Here is a 15852-nt window from a genome sequence, read left to right as displayed (position 1 = left end):
ATCTGCTATGTACTTTTTTTTAAACAAATGCATCCTGTATTGATTTCAAGTTAATAGATGGATAATTTCACATGTCCTTGAAGACAATTTTCATACAACAAAGAATGTGATGATTAACGGTGAACTGAAAGTACTTATTGAAATATATTCTTTGAAATATTTTCTGGATGGTAAGAAAGATAGCCATGACTACATTAACCAAGTACATGCACTAGCTCTTGTTAATTGTTAAAGGATTAAACCATATGTTAATATAAAATAAATCAGAATGATTGTGTTTCTGGAGCTTGAACTTCACAACATTAGGTTCCCTTCCACACTGAAGATCAATTACAGTATATTAATTTCTTTAAATTAGATGGGATCTAATCATAGAAGCACAACTAATTAGTTGAAAATGCATTACAGTAGCTTCCAAGAGAACTAATCCTTTAAAACACAATACTGGATATTTCATTCAGAAAGAAAAGCATTATGGATGATTTTTTTTAATAAAAATGTCATGATGGGATGAAGTATAATTGTCATTGTTGGGGAGAAATTCTGTGATTAAGATGGATGTTTTACCCAGAATGCTATTTTTGTTTCAGATAATACCTGTTTTGACAGCTGATGTACCATTTAAACAATGGCAGGGGGACATATCTAAATGTATATGGCAAGGGAAGATATGAAGAAATGAAGAGGATTGGACTTACCAGTATATTTTGTTGCATGCTGTTGAGTTTGGATGAAAGAATGAGTAATGTTAAGAAGTAGAAGGAGTTATTGGATATAGACTTGAGATTTGGAAAGTATGGATGTCTATGGTATAATAAAGTTAAGATGAATGTAGACTCTAAAAATCATTGTTAGACAGGCTACATGAAACAAATATAAACTCAGGGTTTGCCACAAAACAACCTATATGGCTTTCAGTACAAGATGCATTTTATAGGCGAGAAATAAGTAAATCTAAATGGTTAGTCTACCAAGAGATACTAAAATTTTCTCAAGTGATTGTAAAATGAAATCAAGAAAAGGTTTGATAACAGAAAGTTATCCTGGTTTAAAGTTTTCTTATGTATGATTAACAGAAAGATCTACCATGTATAAAACATTTTATGGTTTTGAATGAAGCGCGACTAAATTTGAAATAGAATTATGTACTAATGATGAGCATGTTATTGCTAAAAAGTATAAACTTTTGCTAAAATATGAGACAGAAGAACTGAAAAATGCATAATAAAATGGGTCAAAAACTTTGCTAACCATATACAAAAGGACCAATGAGGAAATACGTGGCTGAAAGGATTGAAATGTTGTAGCCTTCAAAGGAATTTTATAAGATGATGTATCATTCATATTTATCATCAGAGAAATTGTCTACAATGTATAAAGGTACTTTGAATCTTTGCTAGGAAGGGACATTTTATGATGTTTGGTGGGCATGTAAAAATCAAAATATTTTGAATACAATATACGCATTAATTCAAAAGATTTTAAAGGGTTAAAGAGCAACTGAAACCAGAAGACTTTTCTTTTGGGTCTAATGGACAAGCAACTAGAAAAATGTCACGGAACTTTGCTTTTATAAATGACAACTGCGACAAGACCATTGCATGCTGAAAAGTGGAAAGACTCAACACTGTCTAGAGCAGAATGGTTATTGAGGATATTTATTTATTAAATTTATATGCCACCCTTCTAACTATTGAAATTAACCTCTGATTAGGGGAAAATAATATTTATAGTTGACTAGAAAATCCTGAAGACGAAACTCAAATACTTTGGCCACTTAATGAGAAGGAAGGACTCGCTGGAGAAGAGCCTAATGCTGGGAAAGATTGAGGGCAAAAGAAGAAGGGGACGACAGAGAATGAGGTGGTTGGATGGAGTCACCGAAGCAGTAGACATGAGCTTAAAAGGATTCCAGAGGATGGTAGCGGATAGGAAGGCCTCAAGGAACATTATCCATGGGGTTGCGATGGGTCGGACACGACTTTGCAACTAACAACAACAACAGAAAATCCTTATATGCTTTTTTCATAAAACAGAAAAAGTGCACTTATGATTTGTGGTTTTTATGATCAGAATAAAATGGGATAATAAAAATGTAAGGGGGGATTTTGTAACCATAGTATAAGGGAGAATTTTTTAACGGTACAGATAACTACAAAGGAAAGTGGAAGTTTCTATTTTTTCCCCCATTCTTTCCCCCCCCCCCCCCACTTTTGCTTTTCTTTATTGCTTTTGCTTTTTATTACTTTGTGTTATTTTATTTGTTTAATAACAAATTTATTTAAAAAATAAAAAATAGAAAAACTGTTAGAGACTAATCTTCTGGAAGGTCATCTTCTGTCTGCAGGAAAACAGATAAGAAATGCATTCAAAATGGCATCTGAAGCATGATAGGAAAAGAAAGTTAAAAACAATTTTAAGATACACTTCCTTCTTTTTTACTTGGAACATAATAAGTGATGCCTTTGAAAATGTTTACTTAGTACATCCTTTTTCCTATGCATTATTTCCAAAATGATGATCCCTATGATCCTACCGTGTTTTCCCGAAAATATAACATGTCCTGAAAATAAACCCCTTGGGCAACCCCCCCCCCCTCTAGCCAGGCTGAGCGCCACTCACCAACCTAGTGGTATCCCAAAGGCGTCAAGCAAAGGGAGCCCGGGGGGGGGGAGGAGCTCACGTTGCTTGGTGCCTTCGGGATACCTCTAGGTTGGTTAATGTCACTGTGCCCAGCTGGAGAGGGGGGTTGTCGGGCAGCTGCTCTCTTGCAAAAAGCCGGGCACAGCCTTAGGGGCGAACTTTTTCCAGTTTGGAAAAAGACACATATTCTTTGCACACTCAGGCGCTGTTTACTCCTTGGTTTGGCAGCTGCTAAGCAGAGAGATTTGGGGGCTGAACTTTTCGCTTTGATAAATCCCTTGCCTGCGGATCGAAGAGGCCAGGTCTCACGATCGCATTATCTCCTTCAGGGCGGCGGCGATGGATAGCGAAGGAGGTGGGGAGAGTTCTCCGGTGAGAACTTGGGTGGGTGGTGGAAGATCACCAGAGTCTTCTGACAGTCAGCTTACAACCATAGAGCGCACTCCCAGAGTGGCCACTCGGAAGACTCGGCAGCCAATCTCCGGAGTTTGGAAGCCGGAGAAGAAGTTATGCTATGAGCATGGCATTGGCGGTGCCCTGGCCCTGCAGGGAGAGCTTAGTCAGGGCATGGTGAGGCTGGGAAGCACACGAGCTGGGGCAAAACAGGCACTCGCGCAACCCCCCTCTACAGCCGGGCAGAGCCCCATTCACTGACCAAGGGGTATCCGGAATGTGCCAAACCGTGGGAGCTGGGGGGTAGGCAGAGCGCCATGCGGCTTGGCACCTTTGGGATACCCCTAAATAAGTGAGTGGCACTCTGCCTGGCTGGAAAGGGAAGTTGACGGGCGGCTGCTCTTGAGTGTGGTCACCTCATGTCTGCTTTGTTGCACTGCTGCAACAGCGCAACACAGCCATTTGCCCCTGAGGCTGTGCCCGGCTCTTCGGGAGCCCGCTCGCAAGAGAGCAGCCGCCCGGCAATCCCAAAACAATACCCCCCCGATAATAAGGCCCAAGCCATGTTTTGGAGATCAAACGAAAATAAGACCCTGTCTTCTTTTCGAAGAAAGACGGTATCTAAAGAACCCTGGAATAATACTGGACTGGACTCCCTCCTACAAGATATACCTAGAGAATAGGAGAGCATACTGGAAACAACATACTCCAGAAATTATGTGGAACTAAATGGGAAGCTTCATCTGCAACCCTCAAGTTATCAGCACTAGGATTGGTCTACCCTGCAACAGAATACTGTGCTCCTGTATGGCTTAACAGCTGCCATACTAGTAAGTTAGACGCCAGACTCAACGACACCATGAGGATTATAAGTGTATGTATTAAAACCACGGAACATTTGATTTTTAATAAATTTTCAAAGACAGGAGCTTTAGTCCGGAGGGATATGCGAAAAGGAATCAAAATATTTTTATTTTGTATGGTTATTGGATAAATTCCAACCAACCCTTTGATTATACGGTAATTTTCCTTTGTTGAGTTTGACACAAATGTTGTCAAGGATAGTAAAGCAGAATATCTATATTTTTTTTAATTCACATCTGACTGTGCTATTAGATTTGGTGTCCATACAAAATTCCATGCTTACATACTTTATCTTTTGTTTCTCTGAGTTGATGATAATGAGTTCTAAACATTCACGTACAATATACAGTAATGGGTATTTTTTCAGAGTGTCCATATTTCACTTATTTTTCTATTTTAAAATGTTTTTGCCTGTCTTACGGAAATGTAAAACACACACAATCTGTTCTGGAAGAGTTCCACATTTGAAAGGCCTCCACTTCAAATGTGGAAAAAAAAAAAGGAATGTGTTCTGAGATTACCACGATCAGGACACTTCCTATGAAGTCAAAACAGCAATTTTTAGTTTGAAACAGGAAATTTCTAACCCCAAATGCTTTGCATTCAAAACATTTTGCACATCTCTGCAGAAGCAACTCCAGGCAACAATAACTACAAATAAAATGTGGGGGGAAAAAGAAAGCATGCTAATAAGTAACACAAAGCCAATAAAAACCAGAAATGAAAGTATAACGAAAGAGAACATTCTTCAAGCAACTAGCATGATGCCAATAGAGAAAATAGAAACCTAAAAGTTAAAATAAACCTAAGGTAGATCTGGCCAGGAAATAGTCTCCACTAGAAATACCAGAATTCTATTAATCTTCTATCCATCTATATAAAAGCCAAATACCACTCACTTATCACGAAATCTCCATAACTATAAAGGCTATAAACTTGAAATTTGGCACATATGTTCCTCTTGGCTTCTAGGTGCTCGCTAAGAATGGATTTTTCAAAATGACCATCAGATCATTAGTATTTCTTATACAGTAATTTACATGGTCTGATGCTAAGGAGTTCTACTCCCCCTACCCACCTGAAAAGAATTCTGTTCCAACTGCCAGTTGCCTTATATTAACACGCTCTGATGCTAAGGAGTTAGACATTCTACTCCCCCTCCCACTTGAAAAGAATTGTTTCAAGTGCCAGTTGCCTCATATTCCATTACCTCAGTTCAAACTGGCAGACATTCCACTCCTTCACTCAGGAGCGATCTGGGGCTTCTTACAGTACTAAATGTCAGTACATCACCGAAATGTCTACGCCTTCCACCTATGGAACTTCTTCCAGACTCAAGGTAGTGGGAGCGATATTCCCTTATGCGTTTCAATCACTGACCACCACTGAGCCATTGGATTGAACCAGAGTGAACTGAATTTCTCCTGCATTGCCCAATCACATAGTTTTGTCACAATAATAATAATAATAATAATAACAACAACAACAACAACAACTTTTATTTCTAGACCGCACCCTTTCCTAGGCAGGACTCGGGGCGGTGTACAGTCATGTTTAAAAAAAAACCATATACAAATACATAGACATGAACATAGACATAGACATAGGCGTGGACGTAGACGGAGGCGGTAAAAAATATACTGTACAATTCTTAGTTAAAATACAAATATTAAAATACCCTTAAAAATTCCCCAATAAAATGTTTGCCAGGAGGTGGAAGATGGAACTGTCAATCAGCTAAGCCAGCTAGTCGGAACAGGTGAGTCTTGAGCTTCTGTCGGAAGGAGCGGAGGTCATTGGTAATTCTAATATCGGGAGGGAGGTCATTCCAGAGGGTTGGGCCCATCACAGAGAAGGCTCTACTCCTAGGCGTCACCCGCTGGCACTGCTGGGCGGATGGCACCTGGAGGAGTCCCTCCCTGTGAGAGCGGATAGGTCGTAGGGATGTATGAGGTGAGATGCGGTCCCGCAGGTAACTAGGTCCCATGCCATGGAGCGCTTTGAAGATAGTAACCAACACCTTGAAACGCACCCGAAAAACCACAGGCAGCCAGTGCAGCTCGCGCAGGAATGGTGTTATGTGGGAGTATCTTGATCCTCCCATGATAACCCGCGCGGCCGCATTCTGAACTAGCTGCAGTCTTCGGGTGCATCTCAAGGGGAGCCCCATGTAGAGAGCATTGCAGTAGTCCAGGCGAGACGTCACCAGCGCATGAGTGACTGTGCGTAGGGCGTCCCGATCCAATAGGGGGCGCAATTGACGCACCAGGCGAACCTGGTGGGACGCCCCCCTCGCCACGGCTGTCAGATGGTCATCCATCGACAGCCGGGCATCAAGGAGGACGCCCAAATTGCGCGCCCATTCTACGGGGGGCAATAATTCGCCCCCTATGGCCAGTGATGGCGTCAACTGGTTAAATCGGGGCGCCGGTAGCCACAGCCACTCAGTCTTGGAAGGGTTGAGTTTAAGTCTGTTGTCCCCCATCCAGACCCGCACGGCTTCCAAACACCGGGACAACATTTCGACGGCCTCGTTGGGGTGGTTTGGGGTGGAAATGTACAGCTGTGTATCATCAGCGTACAGATGGTATCCAACCCCAAAACCACGGATGACCTCACCCAGCAGCTTCATGTATGTGTTGAACAGGAGGGGTGAGAGGACCGAACCCTGAGGCACCCCACAAGTGAGTGGCCTCAGGGTCGACCTCTGCTCCCCTGCCAACACACACTGCGTCCGGTTGGAGAGATAGGAGCGGAACCACCGCAAAACTGTGCCTTCCACGCCCATCTCTTCCAGCCGGCGCAATAAGATACCATGGTCGATGGTATCGAAAGCCGCTGATAGATCTAATAGGACCAGGATAGAGGAACAACCCCTATCTCTGGCCCTCCATAGATCATCTACCAACGCGACCAAGGCCGTCTCCGTGCTGTGACCGGGTCGAAAGCCGGACTGGCGCGGGTCAAGATAGACTGCTTCCTCCAGGTGACGTGGGAACTGTTGTGCCACCACACTCTCTACAACCTTCGCTAAAAAGGGAATGTTGGAGACAGGACGGTAATTAGCTAGTTCCTCCGGATCCAGGGAAGGCCTCTTGAGCAGGGGCCTCACCACCGCCTCTTTCAAGGCGGTCGGCAAGGACCCCTCCTCCAGTGAAGCGTTCACCAGACCCAGGAGCCAGCCTCGTGTAAGCTCCCAGGATGCCAGTACAAGCCAGGAGGGACACGGGTCCAGTAAACATGAGGTGGCTCGCAGTTGCCCACGTAACCTGTCCAAGTCCTCGGGGGCAACAGAGTCAAACTCCTCCCAGCATGGTGTCTCAAGACTTGCTTCCGACGTCTCTCCTGGTCCACTGAAGGGGGCCCATCCACTCTGGATCTGATCGATTTTGTCCTGCAGATATTCCCCAAACTCCTCTGCTCTACCCTGCAAAGGGGCTTCCCGCGACCTCTGAAATAAGAGAGAGCGGGTCACCCGAAACAGGGCGGCAGGGCGGTTATCCGCGGACGCAATAAGAGCGGCACAGTGTCTACGTTTGGCCGCTCTTAGAGCCACAAGGTAGGTCCGTAAATAGGCTCTTACCTGTGTTCGGTCAGATTCGGAGCGTGAGGACCTCCACCTGCTTTCTAGGCGTCTCTTGTGACATTTCATCACCCTCAGCTCCTCGGTAAACCAAGGAGCCAGGGTGGTTTGTTGCCGCAAGAGAGGCCGCAAAGGTGCTACCCGGTCCAAGGCCCCCGCAGCCGCCTTATTCCAAGCGGCCACTAGGTCCTCCGTCCGGGAGCGGGTCAGGGCTACAGGAAATGGCCCAAGCTCCGTCTGGAACCTATCCGGTTCCATCAGTCGCTTGGGGCGGAACTATCTGGGACAATCAGGTTCCGCCTCCCCGCGGTGGGGGGTAGCGCCGGGGAAGTCGAGCCGGAGAGAAGAGTGGTCTGACCATGACAGGGGTGTGATAACTAGATCCCCTATTCCCAGATCACTCGTCCACTGTCCAGATACAAAAACAAGGTCCAGTGTGTGTCCACCCTCGTGTGTGGGGCCCTGAATTAATTGGGACAGGTCCATGGCTGTCATGGAAGCCATGAACTCCCGAGCCACCTCGGATGCTTCACCCATCGACGGCAGATTGAAATCCCCCATAACCACAAGTTTGGGGGTATCAACTGCAGTCTCCGCGATCAGCTCGAGGAGCTCGGGCAGGGCCGCTGATGCATAGCGAGGAGCCAAGTATACAATCAGCAAGCCCAACTGCCTCCCTGGGCCCCATTTCACACCAAGGGACTCACACCCGGAGATCTGTGGCACAGTGAACTCCCTCGGTTCAAGACTCTCCCGTATAATTACCGCCACCCCACCACCCTTACCCTGGGCCCGCGGCTGATGAAATGCATGGTAGCCTGGCGGGCACATCTCCATGAGGGGTAAACCACCCTCGTGGCCCAGCCAGGTCTCCGTTATCCCTGCAAGGTCCGGCTCCCCCTCTGAGATCAACTCATTAATGAGGGGGGCCTTGTTAACAACGGACCTTGCATTGCAAAGCACAGGTATCCAGCTAGTATAGACTATAATAAATGAATCTTGAAAGCTTAACAGAATTTCCCTTTCCTTTCTCATATGGCAAAGAAAATCAAGGTCAGGCAATGTTGAGTTTCTTTCTCATGTTTTTGTGTTTTCCCAGGCTAAGTTGTGTTCTAATGGTTGCCATATATTTTCATCAAGGCCATCTTTGAACTCCTTAAATCAAGTTGGGAGGACAGGAATGTTTATATTGAGACTATAACTACAAAAGAAGTATTCTCCTACATTCCCATCAATCACTGTTTTGAAAACCTTGAAACGTTATCAGCAAATTTTGAGGAGCACTCAGATTTACAGAGAGCAAGACAAACTAAGGATTATCTTTAGGACTATCACTATGTCTTGAATTACACCCCAAAATGAATGACATCCAGTGTAATTAAAAACATAAAAGGGGAACCTAATAATAGCTGAAGCATATTGTGGCAACTGAGGTTTTAAATTGGACATGATAATATACAGTAGCTTAATAATTATATATCTAATGTATGTGCGATCATAACCAGACTGAACTATATTGAGCAAGAATGTAATTCTAAGGCTAGTTAAACCTCCTGTGATCATAGCTGCCTTCTAGACATCTAATTGTATGACTTAGACCAAAAGAATTCTTAAATGTGATGCATTTCTATTTACAATATTTAAATGAGGCAGCTGGACGAGATACCTAAGTCCAACTTTACAAGAGGGTCAATAAGTGGTTAAAGCCAGCAGTTGTTATAAAATGTATTCGAGACTAAATATAATCAAACTTCAAAGATATGCATAGGTTTGGGGATGGTACCTCCATCATATGCAACAGCTGTCAACTATGGCAGATGGTATTAAAATGGGGATGGGAAAATACTAAGAATATACCTGAAGCAAAGCTCTAGAATTCAAAACTTGGAAGTTAACAGAGCGAAGAAAATTGCCAACTTTTAGGAATATTTTTTCTGAGGAAAAGCTACGCAAGCTCATTTCAAGCATAAATTGTCATCCAAAATAGAGTAAGCATAGACTAATAAATTTCCAGATTAGTGTAGTTCTAGGCAGAATGGAACGTTCTGTACATATTCACCAAAACTTTAGATTTATTTTTTTATTTTTTGCACTGGTGAAGGGCTTGGGATTTAAAATGGCAAACCCGTTTTTTTAAAGCTTCATACTGGTTAAAATTGCTGAAAACCCTAAATAGGCCAAGGGCTACCCACCAAGTATGGCTCTTGAGTTGATTTTGCTTAATTTTTTGCTTTGGGTCAATTTTCTGATTATTTCAGCTTCAAAATTGCAGGAAACTAATATTGGCCTCAGCAATACATTTGGAAGAACTCAAGGAATTTTTAAAAGGGGGGGGTTGGGGGAAAAGGCTATTTTTTCTTTCAGAACACAAGCAAATATGTATGTCGCATTTTCTTTCTAAGCAAAATATGTAGATGCTCTATTGTACAATTTAACCAGCAGGACACTGTATAGCTCTCTTTGCTCTTCAGTTTTCCAAACTAATATTCCACCACTATTGAGTTAGGACCACTGTTCCCTCTAAGGTGCGCGGCTGCGCGGCCGCGCAGGTGGCAAGAAAACACCGTGCAGCAGTTTCTAACTGCCGCGCAGTGTTTTGTACTGTCACAGGCGCCGGAGGTCCTTTGCAGGCGGCTAGAGCTGGCCGCCTGCAAAGGACCTCCCCGGACTTGTTTTGATGAGCGCGGGGCGACTGAGTTCAGGAAAGCAAGCCCGGGCAGGTCCTTTGTGGGCGGCCAATCCTAGCTGCTTGCGCCCGGCGCTGCGGCAAAAATAAAACCCCAAAGCCTTTTCAAAGCTGCCGCCGGCGCCCCCGCCCGTGGTAGCGGCGCCTCCCCCTCTGTTCGGAGCACCTGAGCTGAGCCCCGCATTACCCCTGCCCCCTCCTCCTCTGCTGTGCTTTTGAGGAGCCATGAGGCCGCGGGAGCCAGTAGGAAGGCGGCAGAGGGGGCGGGAGCAGGGGAAAAAGGCCTCATGGCTTCTCAAAAGCACGGCGGCGGAGGAGAAGGCAGCAGGGGTAACGGGTGCCCAGCTCAGGTGCTCCGAGTGGAGGGGGACGCGCCGCCGCCGCTGCCACGGGCGGGGGCACCAGCGGGAGCTTTGGCGGCTTCACTCCAAATGTGGCGGTGCTGTTTGAGGAGGAGGAGGCAGCTGTTATTCTGGTGGCAGCAGGGGCTCGTCGTCGGCATCTTCAGCGGCAGCCCTGCCCCCTATGAAAAAAACCGAAGATGGAGCAGATCCACGCAGATGACGTCGCCGCAACATGACTGGAGGAGGAATTCTGGGAGTTGAAGTCCACAAGCTGTCAGGTTTGAAGACCCTGGGTTTTTTTTTTCTAAAGGGTTAGGGGTGCAAGGGTCTTGAAACTTGACAGCTTTAAGACTTGCATGCTTCAATGCCAGAGTTCCTGAGCCAACATGACTGGAGGAGGAATTCTGGGAGTTGAAGTCCACAAGTCTTAAAGCTGTCAGGTTTGAAGACCCCTGGGGTTTTTTTTTCTAAAGGGTTAGGGGTGCAAGGGTCTTGCAACTTGACAGCTTTAAGACTTGCATGCTTCAAATGCCAGAGTTTCTGACCCAACATTTTGGTTGCTAAGCAGGAGCGTTGTTAAGTGATACTATATAACACTTTTAATTAAGCGGGTACCTTGAATAAACATAACTTTGAGTTTCAAATAATACTGATTTTGTTGTTGTCTTAGGTGACACCTGTGAAAAAAATTCAGGTGCTGCTCAGGCATAAAAATGTGCCGCTCAAACACTGAAAAAAAATTAGAGGGAACATTGGTTAGGACTCTTAAAAATCCGAGCATACTGAGGGGCATAATGCACAATCTCACCTTGCTTTCTCTTTTCATTCATATTCATTTACATGTACACCAAAACAAGGACAGTTGTTTACATAACTTAAGTCTCCCTTTATTTCTTTGTCGGTAAATATAAATTCAACACATAACTTAAGGCCAAACTGACAATGGTGCTTGTCATGTAGTTTGCCCATGCATGAATGATTTTCCTTTCTCAAACATCTGCTATGTGGGAGGCAGTGAACTGGATCAGCACTAGAGCAGAGGGGAGAGTTGGTCCTGGCGTAGCTTCACACCAAAACTGTCACTTGTTTGTGGGGAAGGAGGAGCACCTGCATAAAGGCAAAGTGGGCTCATCCATTAAGACCCCTCAAACCCAGTAGTACATACAATTTCCAGCAATAGGACAAAACACTTTATACCAAAGGATGCCTGATGCAAAGGAGAAGCTCATTTCCATGTTTATGCTCTCCTTAGGATTTCCTTTGCTAAATACACCCTCACATTAGCAAAAAGGGTGTTATCACTCATCACTCCGATTCCTATTTGGGCTGAAGCAATCTGTTCTTTCACTTTCCATAATTGCAAACTTGTCTGACTTGGCTATAATTACTGCCACTATTGTTACAACATTTGTTCATGCTTAGCCGACTGGCCCCCTCATCAGCAGTTGAGCAGGCCTGTTATTAGCCTCTTTCTATTATATTTTACATCGGAGAAATAGACTTGCTACAGCCAAAGCGGCTCTCCCATGCATTTATTATGTTGCACTATTTCCACAGATGCAAAACGGCTGCTTCAAAATCTTCCCCAGACAAATGCCAAATTATTAGTACATATGAACACACGTATGCATGTACATACAGAAACATAATCAAGTAATGAAGACAACATTCAAGTTCTCCCTTTGTAGGGGCTATCAATCAAGATAATATCTGAGAATAATTGCAAGATAGACCCTTCTCTTATTGCCCAACTCACAATGCCCATCGTTGTCCCCCACATTTTACCCGTGACAGTATACTTTCTGCTTCAGTTGTGTTACAGGGATTCTCACCATAGCAAACAGTTGTGTAAGATTTACAGTGGAGTTATAATATCCTGGAAATTGGTGATGGGAAACCATTACAAGCTTTAAATTTTTGTAATATATCAGGAGTATATGAGAAGTCCTGCCAATCATTCTTTTTTTTTTGTAGATCACCAAGACATTTTGGTAATAAGTGGCATAAATAAATAATATTTGGTTCGGTTTCACCCAAATGTTAGTTCTAGTTTATAACATTAAATTTAATATCTCTTTGATTCCCCTTGTGCAGTGAAATGTTGGAGTAAGACCTATATCCTTAATTTCACATGCCAACAAAATAATGCTTAGGATCATCCACTGCAGATTAGAGCCCTCCATGGAAAAAGAGATGCCAGATGTACAAGCTGGCTTTAGAAAAGGCAGAGGAACACTGCTGATATATACTGGATAATTGAGAAAGCCAAAGAACACCAAAAAGAAACCAGTGTGTGCTTCATTGATTATAGAAAAGCCTTTAATTATATCAATCACTTCAAGCTGTGGAAAGTGCTCAGAAAAATGAGAATCCCAAAGATCTCATTGTCCTCATGAGAAACTTATGTACAGCTCAGGAAGCCACAGTGTGGCGGGAACATGGCAAAAATAAAAATTGACTCCAGAGTGGTGAAGAAATTCAACACCACTACATGACCTCTCCTTCTTTATTCAATATTCTAAAAGTCAATGAACACAGTGAAATATAGGATTAAATTAAATATAAAGAAAGTAAGGACAATAGGTAGAAAATACAGCCTTAGAACTGACAATGAAGATATCAAAGTAGTGGATAACTTTTGCCTTTTAGGATCACCATCTACAGCAAAGGAACAAGCAGTTAAGAAATACACTACAGACTAGCACTTGGAACAGCAGACATGAAGGCCTTGGAAGAGATATTCAAATGCCAAATGATGCGTCTATACCTACAAAAATCAGAATCATACAAGCCACCATGTTCCCTGTGACACTCTACTAGCCCAGGTTGGAAGAATGTTGACGCATATCAACTATGGTGTTGGAGAATACGATGGACAGGAAAGAAAACAAACAAATGGATCATTGAACAAACCAATTCAGAATTCTCACGTGAGGCAGGTACAAATAATCAGGCTTGAGTTATCCTATTTTGGACACATTATGCAAAGACCTGACTCTCTAAAGCTGAGTAAGGCACAAGGAAAGAGAAGGAAGATGAGCAAGAAGATAGATGGATCGACTCATAATAGCCATTGGTGCACAATTAGGAGATCTGAAATACCAGGTTAGGGATAGATTATTATGGAGGAAATCTACTTATGTGGTCACTAGGAATTGAAAATAATTTGATGGCACATAATCAAAATAAATCTGTTCTCTGTTACATTCACTTTTTCTTCCTTATATGCCCAGCACTATCACAAACATTTCATCAAGTTTTACCTCTCATTAAAGTTTGCAGAAAGGATGCGATGTTCCCATCTCCCACTACTTCTTTTAGATACCAATCCAGTTATCAAAATAAGGTCGTGCAACATCCTTTACAAAATATTTGTTACAGTTTAAAGTATTGGCTTAACCCACAAAGAAGCTCATTGTTCCAGGAAAACATATATGGGGGAAAGTGCATCCTAAGAACAATAATACAACTTCAGAATATCTGCAACAAGAGCACCAGTAGCAAAAAATATTTGCAGATTTTCCTTGCCAACCAATGTAAAGCAGGCTCTCTCCCTCTCAAAATCACCTTTGCGCCTCGTTACTTGAGCCTCCAGAGTGTGCAAATAGGTAATAATACAAGTAATTTATCTCCCCTGAAAAAGGCCTGTTCCTGTTCAAACACCTCCAAACAGAGCACAGATTGTGTGGCTTCATATGGAGGTGAACCATTTTCTATGTCAGCATGTCTGACTTTCGGAAGATGCACCTGTAAGATAGCAAGTGCCTACCATTCCTTGTATTCCTCGCACCTAGGTGAAAAGTTCCACAAGACCTTCTCACCGATCATCATCTGCCTCAGCCACACCAATACAGTACCTACCTATGATGCCATTGCCTAGCCATACCTTACATGGATATGGAAATGTGCAATGATGATTGATGACCAGGCTTAGTTCCGTTTTCCATACACAGAAATGGTTCTCTCGGAACAGGATTTATTATTATTATTATTATTATTATTATTATTATTATTATTATTATTATTATTATTATTATTATTATTATTATTATTATTATTATTATTATTATTATTATTATTATTATTATTATTATCATTAAAAACCCGATGGCTGAAGCAAACCCCTCCAGCCTGGCTGATCTTCAGGCAGATCCCAGCACGGCGCAGCCTTGGCCTCGGACCTTCGGGCACTGAACCCCGCGCGCGTCTCAGAAGCGTTGCCACCTCCAGGAAAGCAGCAGAAACCTCCAAGCCTGTCCTCGGCCACGCCGGTGGCCACCGACCCCACTGCTGCCCTAGCCCATCCTTTGCCCCCCTGCCTGACCTGTAGGCGCTGCAGGTAAGAGGCCGGCACGTAGCCCGTCTCCCCGGAGCCCGCCCGGGTCACCAGCCACCAATGCTGGTTGCTCCGCTCCAGCAGCAGGAAGGTCTCGCCAACGGCGAAGGCCAAAGAGTTAGGCTCGGCCGACCGGAAGCCGTACAGGGCCCGGTACATGGCGCTGGAAAGGGGACGGAGGCGGGCCGGCGAAGAAGAAACTAGCCGGCAAAACTCTGGTCGGAGACCCCTCCAACCAAGTGGCGGCGCCGGCGGCTCCTGCTATAAACGCCGCTCTGAGCGCTCCGCCCCTATCCCGGGCCTGCGTCAGCCTCCCGTGGCGCCAGAACGCAGCCTCACCCCCTTCCCCACCGCGGTGCTGTGGCGCCATCTGCCGTGGCGCTGTTTCTCAAGAAGGGCGGCCCGTTCAAACTTTCCGTCCCGGCGGGAACGAAGCTGAGGCCCGTGGAAATCCCGCGTGCAACTCGGGTTTGGCCAGGCTGCATTCTCCACACGTGCAAATGGCCTTTGACTCGCCAAGGTCTTTAGCTTAGGGAAGGCTCTGGGTTAGAGCATGCAAAGCTAGAAGCATGTAAGCGGCAATACAATTTACAATTGTACAAAGTACAATTTACAGGGGAGAGGCGGGATACAGTTGTATCTCTTGCATATCAGTATACAACGCTATCAGCTGACGGTGGCTCCTTACTTGACTTTTGTCTGGGTTGTAAATAAAACCCTTTTTGTGATTGGTGAGTTGCTTCCCTAAATCATTTTTCTTTTCTTTTCTTTTTGGTTATCTCTGTCTATTTATTTCCAAGCACTCTTTCTTTTTTATCCTGTAATTGAGGACTCACTGGAGAAGAGCCTAATGCTGGGAAAGATTGAGGGCAAAACAAGACCGGGGCGACAGAGAATGAGGTGGCTGGATGGAGTCACTGAAGCAGTCGGCCTGAGCTTAAATGGACTCCAGAGGATGGAAGAGGACAGGAAGGCCAGGAGGAATGTTGCCCATGGGGTCGCG

General features: G+C 44.3%; 1 protein-coding gene across 1 annotated transcript in view; it reads right to left on the bottom strand.

Annotated features, from left to right (window-relative positions):
* Positions 1 to 15145, bottom strand: part of NCKIPSD (NCK interacting protein with SH3 domain) — a 113437-nt gene extending 98292 nt beyond the window's left edge. Inside the window, exon 1 of the mRNA XM_081939876.1 lies at positions 14838 to 15145. Coding sequence (XP_081796002.1) covers positions 14838 to 15008 — 171 coding nt within the window. The 5' untranslated portion in view covers positions 15009 to 15145. The remainder of the gene's footprint in view (positions 1 to 14837) is intronic.
* Between the last annotated feature and the right edge of the window lie 707 nt (positions 15146 to 15852).

The sequence above is a fragment of the Natrix helvetica genome, assembly GCF_964273705.1.
Source record: "Natrix helvetica genome assembly, chromosome: 1".
Classification (NCBI taxonomy): domain Eukaryota; kingdom Metazoa; phylum Chordata; class Lepidosauria; order Squamata; family Natricidae; genus Natrix; species Natrix helvetica.
The sequence above is the reverse complement of the archived record's forward strand: the minus strand, read 5'-3'. Positions and strand labels throughout refer to the sequence as shown.